Source organism: Dendrobates tinctorius, unplaced genomic scaffold (assembly GCF_039654945.1).
Source record: "Dendrobates tinctorius isolate UK_male_01 unplaced genomic scaffold, ASM3965494v1 ptg000040l, whole genome shotgun sequence".
In the NCBI taxonomy this organism is placed as follows: Eukaryota; Metazoa; Chordata; class Amphibia; order Anura; family Dendrobatidae; genus Dendrobates; species Dendrobates tinctorius.
In genome coordinates, this window is record NW_027361708.1 from 16,354,805 (window position 1) to 16,380,509 (window position 25,705).

A 25,705-nucleotide genomic window follows, 5' to 3' on the forward strand; every position below is an offset into this window, starting at 1 on the left:
CCTCATATGTGACGTACCAACACGGTGAAACTCTACCTTTGATATGCTGGAGATACTGTGCAAACAACAGCAGGCAATAGTGGAGTTTCAGCTGCAGCACGCACAAGTCGCTCAGCGGAACACCACTTCCCCACCAGTGGGTCTCCATGCGGGACATGTGTGCAGTGTTGCGCTGCTTTGAATACTCCACCGACATGGCCAGTGCGGATGACGCCATCATCAGCATTACTATCCCACATCTATTTTGCTTGAAAAAACCCTTCAGGTAATGATGGATGAGATGGTGGAACAGGAGGAAGAAAAGCAAGAGGACCAGGCAACATTCACAGCTTTATCAGGCCTGTCATACACATATGGCTCAGAGGGAAGGTTCCTGTACCCACGGCAGCTTGGTACTTAAGGATCCAACAAGGAACAGTTTTGAAGAGTATGCTGGGAACAGTTTATCCAGCAGGGTGTCACTCCATCCAAGCTGCTCACACTCATCACTCGAGCATGGCTGGGGGGGGGGATAGAGAGGACCCAGACAATTCACCTCCCACCAAGGACAGCTTGTCATGGTCTCTGGGCAGCCTGGCACACATGAGCCAGTACATGCTGCTGTGCCTATGCTATGCAATGACCGCTGAGTTACCTGCATTATTGCCAGTTCTGATTACAGGGTTGCCACCCTGCTGGATCCCCGCTACAAGAACAACTTGGACCTGGATTGCAAAATGTGTGAATACAAGCACACATTGATAGAAAAACTACTGATGGCGTTCCCACATGACAGCAGGGGCTCAGTGGAAGAACAAAGCAGAGGCGGAGGTCGCCAACGTAGCTGGGGCACCACCAGCACCTCGGAAGGCAGGGTTGGAATGGCCAAAATGTGGAAACAATTCCTCCACACACCACAACATTTGGCACCAACATCTGATATGGTCCATATCAGCAGGAGGCAGTGTTTCCACAACATTGTGAAAGAGTACCTGTCCATACATCTTCACGTTATAATTCAGCAAATACACAACGTCAGTCTTAATGAATCGGCCCAAAAGAGGGTTTTTTACTTAAAGGGTTTATCCGGAGCTATTTTTATTTTTTACATTACCAGTGACCTAAGTACTAAGACAGATAAGCTGCTACTCATCTTCCTGTTGTGCCCGGTTCTGATCTCAGCCTGCACAGAGCGGTCACAGACCACTCCTACTGGCAATTCAGCAGCTTCCACTGACATCCTGACAGAGCAGGGGCTGCTCTTCCACTCTGCTCGGTTGATGGGATGCGCTTGCAGATGTCTTGCTGATTTACAACTGACTCCCTGATGCCTGACTGCAGAGATCCAGCTGTCAATCAGCATTATGCTTGCAGTCACGCCCAGTTAACAGATCAACACGAAAGAAGAAGAGCTGCTCTGTGACACAACCGAAATTGCCGACAGGAGCAGTCAATGGCCACTCTGTATCAGCACTGGATAGAAAAGGTAGGTTGTTAGTAACTACCTGCAAGTTAGTTTTTAGGCCCATAGTAAAAAATAAAAAATAGTCGTGTAGACCTGGATAAGCCCTATAAATACTGGGGCATCAGGAGTTGGAGATGACAGGTTCCCTATAAGAGAGCTAGAAGTTCCCCATCTAGTATCCATACCCTGAGTAGCCTCAAGTAATGTTCACTTGGATAAGAAATATTTCAGGTGCATCACTTAAAAATCAAGTATGATTTGCATCTGCACTGCAAATTAAGCTGTCAGCAGCACTGATAAAACAGATATGTTGCCCATGTACGACTTTTTTTCTTAGAATTTTGTGGCCGTTTTTGGATGATCGATATGCTGTTATTATAAGCATGCAAGATCTGAAAACAACATTTATCTTAACCAAAGGAGCAGCTTGAAAATGAAAATGTTGTCCTCATTTAGAATTGCTGACTGATTACAAGGGGTTTCTACATTTTACACAGGCTAATATTTTACCTGCGGAAAGGAGTAATGAAAATCAATGTTTCTGCGCGTCACAAGCCAAAGCTCGATGACTGATTAAAAAAAGTCTTCAATGCCGACATAAAAGTGGAGGCAGAAGGATGCCCTGCAGTGCTGAAACGCATATTTCTAGCCTCAAAGTTATTTCACATAGTAATTAAGGGTCACAAAATGTAGGCAAAATCATTTAGCGCTTTGCACTGATTCACTGCCATCACAACAGTTAGGAGGCCTACATCCAGATTTACTACCATATCTCCTCTGGATGCAAATAAGCTGATACATGAGCTTCATATAGAGGAGTTTTCCACAGACCCGTCCCCAGGTCTAAAATGCCCAAGTTTTGCCCTTATTTTATTCCTGCTGCTCCCCTGAGTATTGCACTTGTTTTTTTTATAATCAGCCATGCAAGTCCAAAGATCTAGGCCTTTTGAGTTATTGTGTCCAAAATACAAAATTTTCATTGTCTTTAATGTGGCCCACAGGATTTCAGAAGCTGTGCCTTTAGGCTGCTCTGTATAATTACCCTGTGAGCAATCCACCATGTAAAGGCCATAAATATTAGCATAATGGCTGCATTAAATAAAAAGATTCACATTTCTGGAACCATAGAGTGAATTTTACAAAGAAGAAAAAAAAACCAAGAGCAAAAATTTGTCACTTTTGTCCTCAAGACAGATCCTCTTCAATCCCATCACAACCAATGATTTACATGCAAGTCATCGGCAGTGTCCCTGCCTTTGTGTGTGAGCCCGCATCTTTCCCTGCACTTGATGGCTGTTTTAACCAGACATCAAGTGCCTCCAACAGCCGCGGGTGGATACTAGAACCAACAGGGGCTGTTAACCAATCTGCTGAAGACCACTGTGCCTGTCATTATGATAATTTTGTAAACGCCAGATTGTGGCCAGTGTTCATAGGAGATCATGATTTCTACTATACATGGCAGTGCTGCAACAGTACAATAAGAGGCGATCAAAAGACTATCTCCCCCAAAATGGCATCCGTGAAAACTTCAGCTCTGGGAACTACAAAAAAAATAAGCTCTCACACAGCCCCAGATCCCGAAAAATTTAAGTGCTAAGGGTATCAGAAAAAGGCGACAAAAGCAAGACTTTATTTGTTAAACAAATTTCTAAAAAAAAAAAAAAAATTTCACCCCTTAAACAAAAAAAAAAAAAAAAAAGACAAAAAAACAACTATACATGTCTGTGTGCTTGTACTGGCCTGAGCAATCCTATTGCCAGGTCACTTTTACTATATATTGAACATGGAAAATAAAACAAAAAAAAAAACATTGTCGAATTGCACTTTTTTGTTATTTCAATGCGCTTGTAATTTTTATTTCCCGTTTTCCAGTACACCATGACAGAATGAACGGCAGTGTCATTCACAAGTACAACTCTTCCTGCAAAACAAAAGGACCTCATACAGCTATATGGATGGAAAAAAAAAAATGTTAAAGCACTTAGAAGAGAAGAAAATTAAAACTAAAAACAGAAGAAAAAAATGCTTGGTGGGAAGGGGTTAAACTTGGGCTCTCTGACTCAAAAGTCATGCACCATCTTAATCTTCTCATTCAGCAGACCTGAAATCTCCCAATATTCCCTACTAGCGAGATGTCAGTGCACATATGATTTTTGGATTTGCAAAATGGGAAGCAAGGTGATCATCTAGTCAACAGCTGGTAGAGGAACAAACTTTTGCAACCACGGACTTTGAGGGAATCTGTCAGCAGGTTTTTACTACCTCATCTGGGAGCAGCATAATGTAAGCAACGAGAATCTGAAGCCAACGATGTATCACTTAGATTAGTGGTTGCAGCTGTTCTGACAGTTTTTAGATTTAGCATGAAGCAGAGCTGAGAAAGCTGTCCACGCCCACACCAGGCTCTGTAGATAGAACGTCTATAGACAAGGAGCTGCTTATTACAGGAGGGGGTGGAGTCGGACCAGGGCTCACCTGATCTGCTAGTCACAACAATGATAAGCTCTTGGTGCTAAAACAATCATTGTAAGCAAAGAAAACCATAATAAGGGAGGAATCTCTGAAATGTGTGATTTAACCCCTACCTCATGCTGTCTTCAGATTACATGGAAAAAAGCCTGCTGGCAAATTCCCTTTAATTAGGTGTCTGCTGGTTTACAGAGGTACTGACATCACTTCTAACATGACTCTTTTAGGAAATTCTTACTTCCTCTACAATATAACAATTCTGGTACATCAGACAACTCTGATGTGCCTGAGCCTACTTGACATTTATGAATAAATTGGCTAATGGGTGTAACCAATGAGGAAGAGGTGGGTTTCTCCACACTGTCTGACAATGTCCAATCAATGGTTAACGGGTGGGAATGCAGTCCTTTGACCAGGAAAATGGTAAAATCCTAACCTAAGAGAAAACAGGTTAGAGAAGTGTTATTGCATGGTAAGTAGTCAGGAGTGGTCCTTACAGATGGACATATAATTCTTTCTTAGGCAGAGGTTGCTGCAGCTATAACCAGCAGTGACAATCGTATTATGATGTACAAAATGGGAATTTAATAAATTAAAAAAAAACAAAACACAATTTATTTGAAAATCAAATTATCTGTACTTTATTTTTGAGCATTTTTTTTTTACTTCTGAAAAAAAAAAAAAAAAAATTAAACGTGCACAAGTACCAGGTAAAGAGATCAGACTACTTATCGCGCTTTAGGAAATAGAAGTCAATCGAGAAAAGAAAACACAGACCTTGTTTAGCTCTCTCCTGATCCTGTCTGGTGCAAACTGATCAATATGACATCGGAAGTGGAAAGCATCAATTGCAACGATTTCCGTAGTGCGTCTCTGCCAGCGGTCTCTGTAAGACAAGGAGCCATACAGTATGGACACGAGCCAACAGTTGTGCAGATAACAAGAGCCACAATGCGTATAGTGCATGCATACCTTATATATCGTGTTTATTACATACAGTAAACTAATTACAACAGTAACTGGGACCCTAATCTCAGAACAAGATTCTGGAGTGTCCTGCTGGAATGAAGCCATGGCTGCAGATGTGAGCCACAACCTGATTCATGGCCTATGATACTGCTAAAGAAAGAGCAGCACTTGGCTAGGTCTGGTAGAACCACATGCAATAAATGGAGCATATTAAAGCCTTCTTGAGATCAATGGGGGCCCCAGTGGTCAGAGCACCAGTGATCACCTCTTGGGGCTAAGGAATAACTTGCTGAGCTGGGATAACCTTTTTAGTATTTACAGTACATGGTGGAGCTTTGCTTTCATTCAAGGATTTAGGCCAGATTAAAACCAGTAGACACTCTGGGATGGTCACGGAAATTTTACAAACATACCGCGGAGCTTCATCTTTGTGAGCTTTGTCCCATCTGTAACTTTCAGCATATCCTTTGTACTCACTGTACTGCTCTGCACCTATGTAACAAAATAAAAGAAAAAACAAAACCTAATAAATGACAAAAACCATGGAAAATATTCATCACTAAATGGATTTCCTTTACTAAATAAGCCACAATGACTGCATATAAGTACATGATTGACACAATTCACCTACAGTCATTAGAAAAAAAAAACAAATCCAGCAGTGTGTGAAAAAGTAAGCACACCCTTACTGTTTTCATAAAAATAAAAGATGGCAACAAGCAGCCGTGTAGCACTAATCTAACGCCCCATCATCAGCAAGGGTGACACAGAAGTTTAGGTAAGGGGCTGATCTGGATCATTCAGGCACGTGTTAACACGATGCAAAGAAGGAAAGACATCTGCAATGATCTTAGAGAAGCCAATTTGCTGCCAATAAATAAGGCCATCTTCACACAATTTGAAATCCATCATTTCATAGAGAAAAAGATTTTTCTCAAGTGGAAAGCATACAAGACTAATGACAATCTTGATGAGCGTCCCAGCAAAATTCAGACTAAGTAAAACCTTCAAATGCAAAAAACCCAGAACTTCAGCTCCGAACCTGAAGACTCTGTAAACACAGCAAATGTTCATGTTTAATTAGAACGAGACTTAGCATGGCGTGTTTGCAAGATTAGCCAGACTCGTCTTTGTTCAGATGCCACTTTTAGCCATGCTGCCATAGTGTTACAAAGACTTATGGACCAATGTCCTTTCGACAGACTAGCCCAAAGTGGAGACGTTTAGCCAGGCCGATATGCGGCATTTGGACTTTGACTGGACCTTTAAAACGCCTCAAATCTTTATTTTTCCTCAGCTATTCTGATAGATTTGCTGGTGTGCTTGGGATCATTGACTGTTACATGACCCAGTTTCAGTCAAACTAACGGAGCACTCTAGATCCAAAAGCTATATGGAGGAGTTCATGGTCAACTGAATGACCGTAAAGTGTGAAATAAACCCAAAATGTCAACCTTCCAACAACCTTCATTTCAAAGCAAGTCTGAACGCAGGTAGCGCTTGAAAAGCATCTGGTGATGAGAACCCCCCCCAGTACTCCCCTTCACACCTTGTTGGTGTGCAATTGTTCATATTCTTGTCAAAAATCTTTAAGTTTTTGCAATAAAAGGAATTCATTTTATATATACCTGGAACTGAAGCTGGATCTTTCCTTTTCAACCTTCCAACAAGCATGGAGTTGGAAGAATGACATTTTGGGCTTATTTTGCAGCCAGTTGATCATAAGCTCTTCTGTACACCACAGTATGCTAGAGCCAAACATGAGGCTCACTATATAAAAGCTAAAGTTTGGCTGAAACTGGGACATGTAAACAGGAAGTTGATCCCAAAAACACTAGAAAATCTACAAAATAGCTGAAAAAAATAAATAATAATATTGAGGTGCTTCAATGGTTGAGTCAAAGTCCAGACTTCAACCCAAATGAAATGTTGTAGAACAATCTTAGGCCTTCCACGCATGTCCATGTTTCTGGTACACGTTACATTAGTATTTTTTTCCACGGATACCACACATACCCATTATAATCTATGGTGCTGAACATATGTCTGTGTGTACACGGACTGTACGTTCGTGCAAAACACAAGGAGACATGTTTGAGGCTGATACACAGATCCAAAACACTGAGGACACCGGTATTGTATGGATGTCTGAAGCGGTCCTCAAAAATGTTGTTCCCCTTCAAGAAATCTTAATCTCCCAGCACAGTTTGCTATAAAAACAAAAAAATAATTACGGTCCTCTGAGTCTCCACAGCTGCTCCTGATGGCAACGAGCTCAGTGGCTGTGCAGAGTAGACGGAATGCCCCTCTCAGAGCCACTGAACTCACCGACTGCCACTGTGAAATCATCGCTGCAGCCAATTCCAGACACCGGGAGCAGCTGACAAAATTTTTATCTTTTTTCTACTAAACGTTATGGGTGAACAAAGATTTCTTGAAAGGGGACAACCCCTGTGCAACACCTATAAATGAATAACAACAAACCTCAATGACCTTCATCAATGTTGTAAAGAATCGTTCTCGAGTCAAAATGACTCCAGAACGATGCGAGAGACTGGAAGTCATTCAGAAAAGGATTAATTGAAGTTATTGCTGATAAAAGTGGCTCAAAAAGCTGCTCATACATGGGGTGTACTTCATTTTTCACACACAGACTCCACATTTTTTGGCCTAGTTGTCATTAAATAAATGACTGTAAAATTTTCCTAATTTTAATACCTTCCAAAGACCAGATATTTTTTTGTTAATCACTTAGCTGTTCTCATGTGTGCATATTGAATGGAGGTGAGCATTTTACCTCTACCACTGGAGATACTAATCACCAACTCATTTAGCGATATAAAAGTACGTAAAACAATATAATCTGCGCGGTACTCCAGCCTCTTCAGTGCCTCGGAGATTACACAGGGCTCTTGTTCAGTGAGCCTGGGGCATAATAACATTAAGAGACTGACACTGGCCATTAGCATTACCAAGCTGATGCTAAACAGATGCCGTTAAGAAATCACAGTAAATTTAATTTATCTACAATTTTTCAAGCTCTCCTACAAATTAAAGCTGCATAGTTACATCCATTAGACTTTAGTCACGAAGCCTCCGTCGCAAGGAATGTAATTTATCGGGAAGAGAAAGTGTGGCAGAAGGAGAGGACTGGCCAGGGAGAGGAGATGGAAGGCAGCCAGACACACAAGAATGATGGAAGGGCCATCGCCATTAATAGGATGGAACGATGGAATTCATTAACAGACACTAATAAACTAAAGTGGATCAGGAAAATTACTTAAGAGAATAAAAAACCAAACAAATGGAAATATGACTGTAATCCAGGCAGAAATGTCACTAATGACGAGACCGTACTGGGTATGCTCAGAAGACACTAACGATGGTGCGGTACCCTGGGCGAGCGATAAGCATCTCGCCGGTTTCATACTAGAATCCAAATGAGTCTGTCATCCTAATGGATTACTGTGACATTGGACCATCACCATTCATTTTTCTGTTAGAAAGGAATTCAATAAACTGACCTGTTATAATAAGGCACTCATTGTTATCCAATTCCTCTGTAAAGAGGCGGGCTGCTATCAGTTCAGGATTGATGAGGAAGCGGATCTCTTCCTGGACAAGGCCTGCGCTAGTCACACCACCACCAACATAGCGATTGGCAAAGTCCACCTAATTACAGAGAGGGAAAGAAACAAGCTTTCTTTTATGGGTTCCCTCAACTAAACCACTTCATATGCTTAAAAGCAAATACAAAATACTTACCCAGAGGTATACTGTAACATCTGTGATCTTCAAAATGGTGCATGTGATGAGACACATGAAATCCCTTTTGGATACCCAATATTCAAGTATGTTCACAGAGCCATAATTTTTAGGCCAATGTAACTACAGGTGCTTCTCACAGAATTAGAATATCATCAAAAAGTTAATTTCAGCTCTTCAATACAAAAAGTGAAACTCATATGTTATATAGAGAGTCATTACAAACAGAGTGATCTATTTCCAGTGTTTATTTCTGTGAATGTTGATGATTATGGCTTACAGCCAATGAAAACCCCAAAGTCATTATCTCAGTAAATTAGAATACTTTATAACACCAGCTTGAAAAATGATTTTAAAATCCCAAATTTTGCCCTACTGAAAAGCTCTCAATACTTGGTCGGGGCTCCTTTTGCATCAATTACTGCATCAATTCAGCGCGGCATGGAACTGCTGAGGTGTTATGGAAGCCCAGGTTGCTTTGATAGCAGCCTTCCGCTCATCTGCATTGTTGGTTCTGGTGTCTCATCTTCCTCTTGACAGTACCCCATAGATTCTCTATGGGGTTAAGGTCAGGCAAGTTTGTTGCCCAATCAAGCACAGTGATACTGTTGTTTTTAAACCAGGTATTGGTACTTTTGGCAGTGTGGACAGGTGCCAAGTCCTGCTGGAGAATGAAATTTCCATTTCCAAAAAAGCTTGTCAGCAGAGGGAAGCATGAAGTGCTCTAAAATTTCCTGGTAGACGGCTGCGCTGACTTTGGTCGTGATAAAACACAGTGGGCCTACACCAGCAGATGACATGGCTCCCGAAACCATCACTGATTGTGGAAACTTCACACTAGACCTCAAGCAGCTTGGATTATGTGTCTCTCTTCTCTTCCTCCAGACTCTGGGACCTTGATTTCCAAATGAAATGCAAAATTGACTTTCCTTGTGGAGTGTGTCAGTGACTGCCTTCTGTACATCTTTCAAGTCAGCAGTCTTCCTCATGATTGTGGAGCCTACAGAAACATACTAAGGGACCTTATTAAATGCTTAGGAAGCCTTTTCAGGTGTTTTCTGTTAAATATTCTAATTTACTGAGATAATGATTTTTGGGTTTTCATTGGCTGTACGCCATAATCATCAACATTAACAGAAATAAACTCTTGAAATAGATCACTATATAATATATGAGTTTCACTTTTTGTATTGAAGAACTGAAATAAATTCACTTTGATTATATTCTAATTTTGCGAGAAGTATATGGCGGTTCATTTTTATAGGGCACTTTTTTTTTTTTTTTTTTTTACAAGAAGGGGAAAGAGGGATTTTACAGGGAAGCAAGAGAAAAATCCCTATAATTATATATTATAATATATATTTTTTTCTGTGGATTGTTATACATGTAGCAATACCATACCTCTGTAGTTTAAAATAATTTTTTTGTGCACAAAAAATAAAACATGTATACGGAAAAAATTGGCATTGCTTTGCACCCTTCCAAGAGCCATTGAAGCTGGGCTTTTTGTGAGATGAATTGTAGTTCTTGTTACCATTTTGAAATACATATAATTGACTCATTAAAAAAAAAACAACACAAACTTTTCAGAGGGAATAACAGAAAATGTCACATTTCATTCTAAAAGCAGTGTGTCATCTTTATTCTACAATTGGTTACAATTGTGGCATTACCGAACATGTACGGTTTATTTTTATAGTGAGCGTTTAAAAACAAAATACATTTTTTAATGGAAAAATTATTATAAATAAAATTTTATGCCCTGAGTGTGCAACAGGCAGCTTACTAGGCCATGACTAATATTACAGCCAAATAGGCAAACACTGACAGCAGATCTGGGGGAAAGACTATTGCTACCCATTCATTGGCTAAATATTGGAGCATGGGAAGCCCAGCACATCTTCTCAAATCCATTAAAGAAAAAAAAAAAGCGCGTACACTGAACATACTCACAAGACTTTGTGTATAATATATATATATATATATATATATATATATATATATATATATATATATATATATATATATATATATCATTACAAAAGTAAAAAAGAAAAGTACCAATAGTGCATGGTTATGAGTCCAAAAAATCAAACAACTAGCGGTACTAAAAAAGGAGCAGGTAAAAATTACATAAAATCATAAACATCAATGTGAATAAAAATGACGTAGCCACAAATAACACTCAAAAATAATTAATATAATAGTTACACCACCAGATGAAGGCACGCCGCCGAAACGCACGTTGGGGAAGCGGCACCATCACTGGAGCTTTGGTATGTATAAATTTAGGCTATTTATGTGATTTCTAGTTAGCGGCACATTTTTTAAGTAACTCCTTTGTATAGGGATGATGTATAATTAAGTTTGCTGCTATCTGGTGGTGTAACCATAATGTTAATTATTTTTGAGTGTTATTTATGGTTACATCATTTTTATTCACATTGATGTTTGATTCTTTTGGGCTCATAACCATGCACTATTGGTACTTTTTTTGGACTTTTGTAATGTCTTTATATATATGAATAAAAAGTCTTGTGAGTATGTTCAGAGTACGCGCTTTTTTTCTTCAATGGTTCATTTACATTTGCGTAGAACAACCCCCTTTTTTATCAATAATTGGTTAAATTCAAGTATTTATTAAATCTGGTAGCATGCTGGGGAAATACACTGTGTTCCAAATTATTATACAAAAAATATTTCCTCATATTTTCTCTAAATTACCTATATGAATTGCAGTCATTGTTATTTTCCAGTCATCTAATATTCTAGTATAACTGCAATGTTTTTGAACAAACTGCCTATGAAAACAGTATATTTTTAAAAATAAGAAACACTCAAAATGCATGTTCCAAATTATTATGCACAGCAGAGTTTTCAACCTTTTTATTTTGAACAAAAAAAAATGGTCAATTGTGAAATTATAAGCATTATCAGCTACAAAAGGAATTCAAACAGTTTAAGTCAAAACTTTATTCTAGGTGATGTTACATTTGCACATAGGACCCTTTGTTCAAAAGAAGCTTCTGAACTCTCTCATCCATTGAATTTGTCAGTTTTTGGATGGTTTGTGCTTCAATGGTTTTGCATGTGGACAGAATACCCTCCCAGAGCTGTTGCTTAGATGTGAACTGCCTCCCGCCATCATAGACACTCCTTTTGATGATGCTCCAGAGGTTCTCAATGGGGTTGAGGTCAGGGGAAGATGGTGGCCACACCATAAGTTTGTCCTCTTTTATGCCCATAGCAGCCAGAGATGCAGATGTGTTATTTGCAGAATGAGACGGTGCATTATCATGCATGAAAATGATCTTGCTGCGGAAAGCACGGTTCTTCCTCTTGAACCATGGCAGGAAGTGCTGTTTTAGAAACTCCAAATAGATTATGGAGTTCATCTATACCCCTTCAGGGATCCTATAAGGGGCCGACAATCTCTTTCCCCATGATTCCAGCCCAAAACATTACTCCACCTCCTCCTTGTTGGCGCCTTAGCCGTGTTTTCATGGGGTGTCCATCAACCAGCCATCCTCCACTCCATCCATCTGGACCATCGAGAGTTGCACGGCACTCATCGGTGAACAAAACAGTTTGGAAGTCAGTCTTCATGTATCGTTTGGCCCACTGGAGCCGTTTCTGCTTGTGTGCAGTGGATAGAGGTGGTCGACAGGATCGCTTACGCACAGCTGCAAACCTCTGAAGGACCCTGCATCTTGTTGTTCGGGGGACGCTGGAGGCACCAGCAGCTTCAAAAACTTGTCTGCTGCTATGACAAGGCATTTTTGCAGCTGCTCTTTTAACCTGACGCAATTGCCTATTGGAAAGAGTCCTCAATTTTTCCTTATCAGCACGCACACGTGTGTGCTGGGAATCAGCTACATACTTCTTGATTGTGCGATGATCACGATGAAGTGTCTTGGCAATGTTGATTGTAGTCATGCCTTGACCTAAATACTCCACAATTTGTTGCTTCTCAGCTGCCGACACATCCTTTTTCTTTCCCATTTTGGCAAAAAATGTAGGCTGCTTAATAATGTGGAACAGCCTTCTTAAGTAGTCTTGCCTTTATTTGGACACACCTGCCAAAGTAATTTGCACAGGTATCTGCAATTGCTTTCAGTGATATAAAGAGCCCTGACACACATCACCATCAATGAGTTTAAATGACAAACAAAAAAATTCTAACCTTATCACTCCTAAACTCTTTTTGCATAATAATTTGGAACACAGTTTATATGTAATTTTCTTTGCTATCTTTTCAAATCCATAGCACATTATTTGTCATGTAACAACTATCGCTCCCATTTGAAGGATCAGTGACAAAACCCAGCTACTGATGAGCTAACCCACTGGCAAAGTAATCAAAGACTGCAAGTGGCGAGATTGAGGAAGGCCCTAACACGGTCAAATGCTTCGGAGGCTGAAATTGCTTTAGACTGCAGCAACTTAGGGTACCGTTACACCTAGCGATGCACCAGCGATCCCGACTAGCGATATGACGCAGTCAGGATCGCTGGTGCATCGCTGGGTGGTCGCTAGTGACCTGCCACTCAGGCAGATCTCACCAGCGACATCGCTGGGGACGGGGATCGCTACTTACCTGTCAGACGTGGCGATCCTGCGTCCTCCCGCCCGGCTCCACGCGTCGCTCGTCGTCACAGCAGGAAGCGCCGCAGGAAGCGGACGACGAGAAATGATCCAGGACCTTCTCGCGCGATCAGCGATAACCAGCGGGGGAGCCGGTCGGAGGTAAGTATCAGACACAGCGATATCGCTAGCAATATCGCTGCAACGTCACAAAATAGGTGACTTTGCAGCGATATCGCAGTGTGTAACGGGGGCTTTAGAGTTAAACAGATGGTATAGATGGTGCAATCTTAGGGTATCAAGGATGATATAAATTACCATCCATAAGAAAATACATTTTGAATAGGACATACTAATTAAAGATTGGAGCTGGTTAAAAAATGTCCCCTTAGTAATTCAGGAGGAAGAATTACAGCGCCAAACACTTAAAATGGAGTGATAAGTAAAGTGAATGACTAGGAAGCAGAGAAGAGAAAGCGCTTTATCTAACAGACAGCCAAGCCTTTAAATTTCATATCACATATCTATGCCTGGATAAACACAGTTTGGAAAGACAGATCCATCAATCTCATATCAGCAACCAAACCTATTGACCTTTAGCTGTCCATGGCATATAATTCCATGTCATTTATCTGCAAAAGATCACTGGCCTACAACACACGGTGGGAAAACAGGTCCTAGGGACCATTCTGCTTCTGTCAAAACACTCCGAACGGAAGCGCATTATCCGCGGTTCTCATTTAGTAAAGCCTGAACTAGTAGGAGCTTCCAATGCAAAGCCTGCTGCCAGCCCAGTCATGGATGGAGAAGACGTTCATGTATTGCTTCAATATAGCAGCAGTCCATAATGTACAGTAAAAGCTCTGACACCAGACAAAATTGCCCTTAAAAGTGGTCTTCTTGGAGGGATTAGATATTCAGTTTTAAAAAAAAAGGTTGATGGTCTACTTCATATATAGTGCAACTAAAATGCCTGTCACAAAAAAAAATTCTGGTCTCGATAAAGGGGGTTATCTACTTGAGGGGTATTGATGTATTTAGGATTACCAACTGCTCATATAACGCTACTCAGATAAGCTCAATGTTCGCTTTAGTGTTTGCTTTCAATGGGGCTCTTAATCTCATTCCCCTCCAACACAATCTGAGCCTAAATTTTATAGAAAGCCAACTAATCTACCATTATGTTTTTAAAGTAACATGGCAAAAAATGCAAACGCGAGCAGAACATACAAAGCTGTGACTTGTGGTTGGGCTTTAATTCCTGACTTTAGAGCTGCAGGGAAACAGAATGGAAACCTAACTTTTCAACCAGTGCAAAAATGCTCTTGGGGTATATACAGTGGCTTGGGAAAGTATTAATCCCCTTACCTTTTGTTGGGTTTTGCTACCTCGCAATCTGGAATTTCACAGTTTTTTGGAGGGTTTGCATCAGTTTATGTTACGAACATGGCTAGAACTGTGAACATTTGGCTTTCTTTTTAATGTGAAGCAACCAAATATGACAAAATAACGGAAAACTTCAGAGTGCTTAACTATTTACCTCCCCCCCCTAAAGTCAGTACTTTGTAGAGCTTCTTTTTGCAGCACTTACAGCTGCAAGTCAACTTGAATAAGTCTCTGAGTTTCCCACATATCGCCACTGAGATTTTTGCTCATTCCTCTGGGCAAAACTGCTCCAGCTCCTTCATGTTAGATGGTTTCCTCTGGTGAACAGCAATCTTCTAGTCTGATCACAGATTCTCAATTGGATTAAAGTCTGGGCTTTGACTAAAGTCACGCAAAAACATTAACACATTTCCCCTTAAACCACTAGAGTGTTGCTTAGCAGTATGCTTTGGGTCATTGTCTTGTTAGAAGGAGAACCTCCGTCCCAGGCTCAAATCACTGACAGACTGAAAGTTTTTGCTTAAGAATATCCCTGTATTTTGTATCATCTATCTTCTCCTTTTCTCAGACCTCTCTCAGATCTCTGCTGCCTGAAAACATCCGCACAGGGATAGTATTCCTGGGGAGATGAGCCGTGTTGGTTTGGTGCCACAAAGGCATTAGCTTTGTGGCCAAAAAGTTCAATTTTGGTCTCAACTAACCACAGCACCTTCCACCATTCATTTTGGAACTCTCCCACTGGTATATTGGCAAAATCAAAACAATTTTCATGTGCAAGTAAGACTTGTTTCTGCCCACTCTTCCATAAAGGCCACGTCTATGGAGTGCACGGCTTATTGTGGTCGTATGGATACTCCAGTCTCTGCTTGGGAACCCTGCAGCTCCTTCAGGTTTACCTTTGGCATCTGCGCTGACTCTGATTAATGCTCTCCTAGCCCAGGCTGAACCTATTGGTTGGCGGCCCTCACTTGGCAAGTTTGTCGTGGTACCATGTTCTTTCCATTTGATGATGGATTTGATAGTGCTCTGGGGGGGACCATAAGAAATTGGGATTTTTTTTTATATAACCCAACTCTGACTTGTGCTTCTCAACAACTTTGTCCCTGACTTGTTTGGAGATCTCCTTGGTCTTCATGGTGTTTGGTTAGTGGAGCCTCTTGGGTTAATGGTGTTGCAGCCTCTGTGGCTTTTCAGAAAAGGTGTATATATACACTGACAGACCATGTGACACTAGATTGCACACAGATGAACTTCCTTTCACTAAGCTTGTGACTTATGAAGGCAATTGTTTGCGCCAAAAATTTTTAGGGGCATCATCGCAAAAGGGGTTAATACATATGCACATGCCGACTGTAATATCCCTGCCGGCATCACTGCTTGGCTTCACATCTTCCATCTTACTCACCACTCCAGGCCATGCTGTGAGTTCTGTCCTCTGCCGGCTCCATGCTCTGGGCCTCATGTCCTTGCTTGCTGCATACTTCCTGGCTGTTCGCATAGGGCGGCGGCCCCGGCACTTCCTGGTTCTTATAGAGACAATGTGCACCTTCCTAAGGTGTCCCCAGCAAATTGCCAAAAGGACTCAGGTACTTAAGGCATCCCCACCCATTGGAGGATGCCTGAGCAACGATTTCTCTCAAATCAGTGCCTAGCTGCTGAGTTGCCAGGTCCTGTCCTGTTTTCCGCCTCTTCTGGGGGCTATATTCTCAGACCTGTTACTGTGCTATTTAAGTCTTGTGTTCCCACCTCCCTGAGGGCTGTATACTCAGGCCTGTATCCTTGTCCTGTATTTGTTCCTGTGTCTGTCCTTGTCTGTACTGTGTCCTATTCCTGTACCTTATCCCATACCTGACCTTGCCTGAACCAAGTCCTTTACCTGTGTTTGTCTTCCTGTCTGTTGCCTTTCCTATCCTGCTGTGTGTTTCCTCCTGTGACTTACCTCTGCACCCTGCTCCGCATACTGCGCTTCTGCTCTTGCTCCGCATTCTGCGGTTCTGCTTTGTGCTCGCTCTGCACCCTGCGGTTCTGCATCTTGCGGTTCCGCACCTTGCGGTTCTGCTCTACTCCTGCTCCGTACCCTACCTGTTCCTGTCCCTCCAGTCTGAACTGGTTCCTACCTGTTCCCACACACTACTCATACCTGTTTGTGTACCTGTCCTTCCCGAATCAGTTCCAGCTTCTCCAGTCTGAACAGGTCCCTACCTGCTCCCATATACCAAACGAACCTACCCGGGTTCCTGTCCCCTCTGAGTCAGTTCCTGTCCCTTCTGTCCAAGTCCAGCCCACCCGCAAGAGCGCCAGCCGTGCCCGCCCGCCAGCCGTGCCTACCAGAGCGCCAGCCGACACGTGCCCGCACCTGTCAGTGCTCTGTTCCCTCAGTGGGATCAGCAGCCACAGCCAGACACCACCCTGGAGTGGTACCTGGCAGCTACCTGCCACACAAGCCTGACCTCACCATCAGAGCATCAGAGGCTCCAGTGAACACCAAGGTAGCTGTTTAGTCATGCCCCTTCCAGGGTAGTCTGGTTTGTGGAACAGTGGGGCCACACCCCCACGCTCGCGCCAACCAGTCTGGGCAAGAGCATTACACCAATTTTTAATTATTTGATCTTATATTAAATTTAATTTAGGCCCATCCCATGTTTTTCTCACTTCACCAACTTAGACAATTTAGTGATGATGCATCAAACAAATCAAATTACAAAAATATTTAAATACAGATTGCAATTTGACAAAATGGGAAAAAAGCCAAGGGAATTAGTTCTTTTGCAAGACACTGTACATTTAAAAAGAGAACAGAAAAGGAATACTACAGACAGAAGATGGGGCCAGATGGATGCAATGATCACCAGATAGAGAAACCTTGAGATCTGGTGCGGTCCTCACCTGCAGCATCCCATGTCCATTTTCTTCGATTGTACCTTCACAAGTTATGTGGAGTCTTCTCAACTTCTTGGTTGACCTAAATAAAACAAGGTGCAAGTGACACATTAAATTTTTGATAGCAGGTGTGGTCAGGGAAAGATCCTGTGCCCTTATATCAGCCAGTGCTCAATGTCAGTATGAAATCATGTGCAGCAAGTGTAGTTGCAGAAAGTTCTGTCACTGTTCATTCATCTGACAGAACCTCATTCAGTCGAATAGAACAGATTTTCAATCATTTTTGTGCAACAAAATCTGCACCAGGGTAATATATCCCAATACGAAGAAAAAGACTAAAGTATGATCTAAGGACTTTCACCTTCTCAACAAACTCAAGTCAGCAGAATGAGGATATGATTTGTTCAGTGGCAAAGTAAAAACTTTGGGTTATATTAATGACTACCATACATATTCAGAGTGCACTCCAACCAAAATGCCCAAGTCAGAAACCCAATTATTTACTTTTCAGTGATGAAGGGATACCCACTCAAATGGCCTGATACCTATGTAAATGGTAGAGACTGATTTCCAGCTGTTAATGTGCTGCTTTTACACTTCATTGGCCTCTCACATAAACCATTTAGTAGATAAAATGGCAACCAGTTTAGCTTTAAAAAGCCATTTTACATGCCTCCGAAAGGTTAAAAACGTGAAGAATATTGAAATTTTTGTGTGTTTTTAACCCAATGGCAAATTTATGTCACTTGGCCCTAGGCTTTAACACGGTGCCATTGCAAATTTACAGTGCAGGGTTAAAGCTCCTGCAATCTAGCAGGAACAGGTCAGGTCCCCAGATGTCAGCCAGGGACTAATATAGAAGCAGTTTTGTTACAATTCCTGTCTTCTGTAAGACCTGAAAGTCAATACCTGGAAATCACGTGATGGCCTCTGCCAGCATAGAAGATTTGCTAGCTTCTAGCAGACCCAGATCAGTTCTGCCAGCCACAGCAGAGACTGTTTTCCCCTGTAGCTGAGGCGCCTATGGATGCCCAAGTTACAGTGGGAAATGAATGATAAAAGAAGAAAAATAATAAGTTAAGGAGATCTGTTATCTCTTGGGGGACAAATTATACATTGCCTGCATATAATAATAATAATAAAAAAAAAAAAAAAAGTCTTCACAACAAAAATATATTATATAAAATATAAATAACAGTATATAAAATATTAGCACAAAAAAAATAAGTACTGATCATGCTGGAGGGGACTACCTGGAAAAAAAAAAGAATTAATACCTACATATAGCAGTTTAAGATGCCAATAGTGTATAGCTAAAGACAAGCATGGTGATGCTACTTACTTTTTGTGCTAATCCTGTTTTCTTACTAGTTAACAGTACACATCCTCTCTCAAGTGGATGTCATCTCCAAATTCACTTGTGCCATTTGTGGGTATATTATTTGGTTGTGGGGGCTTCTTGGCATGTGATTGGTACAGTCTTATGTATTAGTTATATCATCTAAACGCCCTGGGTCATTCCTATTATGCATTGAGGTCACACTATAGGCTGCCTGACAGGGACTGTCACCCTATCTTGGGTGGTTTTGTTTCGAGTCATGTTATTGACTTGTTAATAGTTTTTAATTTATTTGTGTAGTCTGCATCAATAAATAAATTCTTTAATATATATCAATTCTGGTGCTCCCGCTGTATATAGCATGTCTTTTTTGTGTACTAGTGCTCTTACTTGCTATAGGGGATCCCAGTGACACCTTTCGTGGTGCCCTCCGACCCCCTTTTTCAAAAAACTACATTACATTATAAAGAGCAAATGTACTCACTTCTCCCAGTCTGGAAACTGCGTAATGCACTGCCGTGTGAATGTCACCAGACCAGTGGGAGCTGAAACACAAAAAACAGGTAATCTTACAAACGTAAGTAACTTGGGGGAGCGGTGTGGGGGTGCGAAGGCTGCTTGTGCCAAACATACGTTTTTCTGTTACTCTTCGGAAATAACAAAACAGCGTTTTTAACTTTTCTGCTTTCTTTGGATTTCTTCCTTCAAATAATCTGAAATATAAAAGGTTTGAGTTGGAACATTTCACAAAAATTTCTATAAATTGCAACCTAAAATGCGGCAATGTCAATAGAGCGCCCTGAACATGTACAGGGAAGACCAAGTGCATACCCTCTGGTGCACAGTCAGTCAATATCCTGGGCTAAAAACTGTCATCATGTATACTTCTCTGTTATACAACAGGACTGAATAAGCCTCAACTGAACAGGAAATTGTAGGAAGCCACATTAAATTTACATGACAAGTAAGAGCGAGAAGCAACACCCCCAAACAGTGTCTGCGAACTAGATTTAAGGTTTGGATCCCCCCCCAGTCATATGGCGAAACTCGTTAAAGGGTCAACATTGACTTTTCGGATTGCTCCTTCCAATACGTGGCGCTAGAGTTTTAGTCATCTTCCTCTCTGAAAAACATACAACGCAAAAAGGAGTAACCTAAAGAGTCAGGAGATCTGGGATTGGTTATTGGCTTTAACACCCCATTTTAGCCTCTTCCATTTGCATGAATTCCATCTATACAGAAGAGGGGGGGACACAACAAAAAAAAAAACAAAATAAAAAAAACAACACAACAGTGATCTATTCATCTCTCTTTTACCCCTTTTTGCTTTTCGCCAGATGTCCTCCAGTTGGCACCTGTTTTTAATCTAGCCATATGTTCTAGAGCTGCTCTTCACTAGGCCCCGCATGATATTGTAGGGTACATGACTTCTGTCATTGACATGCCCAACATGGGGGGGAGAACTAGATAGATCCAGAGGCTCGGAATGAGAAAAAGGCTGAAGAGCAATCAAGGGTTGGGAGATGGCCTAAATAGTCTGGGGAGAACCAAGAAAATGAGAGTGGGTGTTTGTTTTTGTTTTGTTTTTTTAAATCTCCAGCTGCATACTTTTCTAAGACAAATCTTAATTTTAAGAGATACTAAACCTGACTATCTACATTTGCTGTTGTCAATCTACAGTCTTCTTCCAAAGGATTACAGACAGATTCCCTTATCGCTACTTTGTCATGTCTCCAGTTCTCAAACCTTCAGTAGGTAATGGTTTCTATTTTGTTGTTCCTGGCTACTTCCATTTACACAAAAAAGTTACATAAAGTCAGTCCTCCGCAATGGTCTATTGCTATAACTTTACAGACAGTATGTGAATGGTAGGTTACTAACACAACACTGCACAACCTTAAATGGCAGGCAAGATCACATAATAGGATTTCTTTAGTAGCACTTTATGGCCCTCAGACATGTCAGCACAATGAGGTGCACTGCTGCTAAACAATGAGTAAAGTCCATTACTTTTGTAAGTTTACCACAAGATTTAAGTGCTAAAGGCAAAATGTCCTGCTATTAGGGGATGTTTGCCTCAGGGGTCTTGAGGGGAATAAAGAGACCCAGCAAACACACACACACACACACACACAATAAAGGAAATCCGAAAAAAAAAAGCATTTACACAGGCTTTAAATAATAGCAGATGCTTCAAGGTTAGTTTATTAATGATAACTCTGTATACTATCTCCATGGTTAATTTTTAATATAAAATAAATTCCTTAGAAATAACTGAATGTAAATAACCAGCTAAGTCTAATGGTCCCTGCTCCTGCCGATTCTCCTGGATCTCTCTGCAGCATTAGACACTGTGGATCACCAGCTCCTCACTATGCTCCGCTCTGTTGGCCTTTAGGACACCATCCTCTCCAGGTTCTCCTCCTACCGGCTTCTTTTCGCCTTTTTTGTCGGGGTTTCTCAAGGATCAGTCGTAGGCCCCCCTGATTTTCTCATTCTATACTGCCCCTAGTTGGCAAACAATCAGTAGATTCCGTTTTCAGTACCACCTCTATGAAGAGGACACCCAATTATACACCTCCACTCCTGACATCACCTGCATTACAAAACATTAGTTATTGTCTTTCCGCTGTCTCTAACATCATGTACTCCCTCTATCTGAAACTGAACCTGTCACAGAGGGAACTCACTCCTTGTCTTTCCTTCCTCCACTAACCTACCTGTGCCCGATATTGCTATTTCCGTGTGTAGTTCCACCATTACTCCCCAACACCACCATGCCCGCTGTCTTGGGGTCATATTTGATTCAGATCTTTCATTCACTCCCTACATCCGATCACTCGCTCATGTTATCTACACCCCCAAAGACATTTCTAGAATTCGACCTTTTCTTAGTTTTTGCAGTTAAAAGTTACTGTAGCTCTTATTCATTCTCATCGGGACTACTGTCTCCCTCTTACTAAACACCCTTCTCCAATCCATACTCAATGCAGCAGCCAGGATCATATTCCTCACAAGCCGTTCCACAGATGCCTATACCCTGTGCCAGTCATTCGGCTACCCATCCGCTACAGAGCTCAATATAAACTTATCACTCTCACCCACAAAGTGCTCCACGTTTTAGCACCACCCTACATCTCCTTTCTCCATTGCCTCAGTCTATCAACCCTACCAATGCCCTCTGTTCCGCTAATGACCTAAGATTAACATCCTCAATAATCCAAACCTCAAACTCCCGTCTCCAAGACTTCTCGCGTGCGGTGCCAATTCTTTGGAATGCACTGCCCAGGACAATTTGATGAATCCCCAATACCCAGTTTTAAGCGTGCCCTAAAAACGCATTTCTTCAGAGTGGCCTATCGCCTCAACATACAATGAACTTCTCTAACTAGCCCCGTATTTCCCATACAAATTTTCACCAAACCAGGACACTCATATCATCTGTTCTTACACCCCTCATACAATTAATAGCCCTCAGTGTCTGTACTTTTACACGTACTGGTTGGTTACCGGTTCATGCAGCATTACATGAACACCCTATTACATTGATAAATGAAAGCAATTGTCACCATCCACCTTTCGTGTCCCCCCTATGCGCTCAAAGATTGTAAGCTTGCGAGCAGGGTCCTCACTCCTCTTGGTATCTGTTGATTTATGTGATTATTGTTATTCTGTAAGGTCTTTTATTGTCTGCTCTAAGATGTGAAGTGCTGCGGAATATGTTGGCGCTATGGAAATTATTATGACCACATAAAACCTCACATATCAGTGTGTCAACTGTGGGCAATAACTTTTCCCATGTGTGTTCCATACTGGTAAAAATGGGGACATTTAAGAATGGAGTAGAACTGTAACCAGGGGTGTGGCAGGATAAATCTGCAAACTTTTCAGAAGTTTTTATAGTTAGAGCCCGGCTTTACTTAGAAAAAAAAACGGCCAACTTAATTTTCCACTTAGACTTAAAAGAAAATGCTCCATACGAGTTTCATGGCTTTGTCAAATTCGGTTAAAGGAATCTGTAACAAGGTCTTTTCTCCCCCATCTGAGAACAGCATAATGTGGAGGCAGAGACCAGGATTCCAACGATGTGTCATTTACTAGGCTGCCTGCTGTAACTTTGATAAAATCATGGTTCTCTCTGCTACAGATCGGCCATTTCTCTGAATGTTGAACTCTGTATAACCCCGCCGACACCACTGATTGGCAGCTCTCTGTGCATAAAGGGCCTGTCACACTAAGCGATATCGCTAGCAATATCGCTATAACTAGTGACGTTATAGCGATATCGCTGTGTGTGATACTTACCTACAACCCGCTCCCCCGTTGGTTATCGCTGATCGCGCGAGAACAGGCTGGACTGTTTCTCGTCGTCAGCTTCCTGCGGCGCTTCCTGTGGAGAGACGAGCGACGAGCGTGGACGCGGGCGGGAGGACGCAGGATCGCCTGGTGTGACAGGTAAGTAGCGACCCCCGACCCCTGCGATGTCGCTGGTGAGATCTGCCTGTGTGGCAGCTCACTAGCGACCACTTAGCGATGTTCCAGCGATCCTGACCGCATCATATCACTGGTCGGGATCGCTGGTACATCGCTAAGTGTGACAGTACCTTAATACACATGGGCAGAAGTCTGCCAATCAGTGCTGGGGTGAGGTTATACAGAGCTCATGAATATGGAGGACGACCTTGAAGCAGGTTTACTAGTCATCTAATTTCCTAAAGCCCTGTAAATTACAAATCGCTGAAATCAGGGTTGGTGCACTAAAATATGCCACTCAGGTTGCAAAAACCAGGTGATTGGATACCTTTCAAAGGAATATTCTGCTGATTAACTTACATCACGTTTTAGCTACAGTTAGCAGGATTTGGACGTGATTGATGGGGAAATTATCTTTAATGAAGATGGAGTCGCTCTGTGCTATGCCTGACCTACAGGGAGGTCCAGAAATGTTTTGACAGTGATGCAATCCCCAGATCTGAGCTCTGCAGGCCACTGCAATTGCTACCTGGACATCATTAAATGCTGGATTTCCTCCTTTGTGATGCTTTCTGATTCCTTTACTGCAGCTGACTTCAGTTGTGGCTTGTTAGTGGGTCTTTCTGCCTGCAGTCTTTAGCATATGAAATGCAGAGTATTCCACTACTTTGCCTTGAAAATCTCCTGGGTTGTTTTTGCAGTATGCATTGGGACATTGTCCATCTGTACTGTGAAGCGCCATCCAATCAACCTTGCTGCATTTGGTTGAATCGGAGCAGAACCATCGCACTGTTTGTTAGGCAATCCCTGCATGTGTTGGGGCTGTGGAACATATTTTGCAAGCACGCCGAAGACACTCTGTAGCGCCAGAGCATGATCGGATAACACCTAATCCGAGCATGTTCACTCATCACTATTCAGAATTCATCCGGCTGCTCCTGTCTTCAGTCACATCAATGAACACTAGTGACCCAGTGCCACTGGAAGCCATGCATGCCCATGACATCATACTGCTTCCACCATGTTTTACAGAGGATGTGATGTGCTTTGGATCATGAGCTGTTCCAAGTTCTCTCCATACTTTATTCTTCCCATCATTCTGCTACAGGTTATCTTCGCTTCATCTCTCCAAACAATGATTTTCCAAAACGGGGCTGGCTTCTTAAGATTTTTTTTTAGCCAAGTCTAATCTGGCCTATTTCTAAGGCTGATAAATGGTTTGCTCCCTGTGGTGAACCTTCTGCATTTGCTCAGAAAAAAGTCTTTTTATGTTACACATACTGTTGATATGGAAACACCTACTTCCTGGAGAGTGTTCACCACTTGGGTGGATGTAGTGGAGGGGTTTTTCTTCACCACAGAAAGGATTCTGTGATCATCCATCATTGTGTTGTTCTATGGACATCCAAGGCTTTTTGAGTTACCAAACGCAAGCCTAACATTTCTGCTATCGCTCTGATGGATTTTTATTTTTTCAGCCTAACGGATGTCTGCTTCTTTTCTATAGAGAGGCCCTTTGACTACATGTTGGGGGGAGGGGGTCACAACAACAGCTTGCAAATGCAACACCTGGAATCAGCTCCAGACCTTTTACCATCTTAATTGATGGATTATTGCAGGAATAGTCCATGTATCCCATTAAAGAGCTTTCGAAATATCTGTCCAATTACTTTTAGTACCTTTAAAAAGAGTCAGCTACAGTTGTGCTCAAAAGTTTACATACCCCGGCAGAATTTTTACTTCCTTGGCCTTTTTTTCAGAGAATATGAATAACACCAAAACGTTATCTCCACTCATAGATAGTGGTTGGGTGAAGCCATTTATTGTCAAACTACTGTGTTTTCTCTTTTTAAATCATAATGACAACCCAAAACATCCAAATTACCCTGATGAAAAGTTCACATACCCTGGTGATTTTTTGCCTGATAACATGCACAGAAGTTGACACAAATGGGTTTGAATGGCTACTAAAGGTAGCATCCTCACCGGTGACCTGTTTGCTTGTAATCAGTGTGTGTGCATAAAAGCTGAGTGAGTTTCTGGGATCCAGATAGACTCTTACATGTTTCATCCAGCCACTGACATTTCTGGATTGTGAGTCATGGCGAAAGCAAAAGAATTGTCAATGCATCTACAGGAAAAGGTAGTTGCACTGTATAAAACAAGAAAGGGATACAAAAAGATATCCAAGGAATTGATAATGCCAGTCAGCAGCGTTCATACTGTGATTAACAAATGAAAAATCAGGGGCTCTGTAAAAACAAAACCACGGTCCGGTTGACCAACAAAAAGGTTGTCCACGACTGCAAGGAAAATTGTTCAGAATGCAAAGAAAAACCCACAAATCACATCAGCTGAAATACTGGACTCTCTGAAAACTAGCGGTGTGGCTG

The 25,705-nt window shown here is 41.7% G+C and overlaps 1 protein-coding gene across 6 annotated transcripts in view; it reads right to left on the minus strand.

Annotated features, from left to right (window-relative positions):
- Nucleotides 1-25,705, minus strand: part of PARG (poly(ADP-ribose) glycohydrolase) — a 216,297-nt gene that overhangs the window by 26,327 nt on the left and 164,265 nt on the right. For all 6 annotated transcript variants that reach the window (XM_073574840.1, XM_073574842.1, XM_073574841.1 and 3 more), the window contains 6 exons: nt 19,473-19,552; nt 19,324-19,384; nt 17,507-17,582; nt 8,410-8,557; nt 5,299-5,377; nt 4,694-4,802 (listed from right to left, as the gene is read on the minus strand). In XM_073574840.1, the coding sequence (XP_073430941.1) occupies nt 4,694-4,802; nt 5,299-5,377; nt 8,410-8,557; nt 17,507-17,582; nt 19,324-19,384; nt 19,473-19,552 (553 nt within the window). The remainder of the gene's footprint in view (nt 1-4,693; nt 4,803-5,298; nt 5,378-8,409; nt 8,558-17,506; nt 17,583-19,323; nt 19,385-19,472; nt 19,553-25,705) is intronic.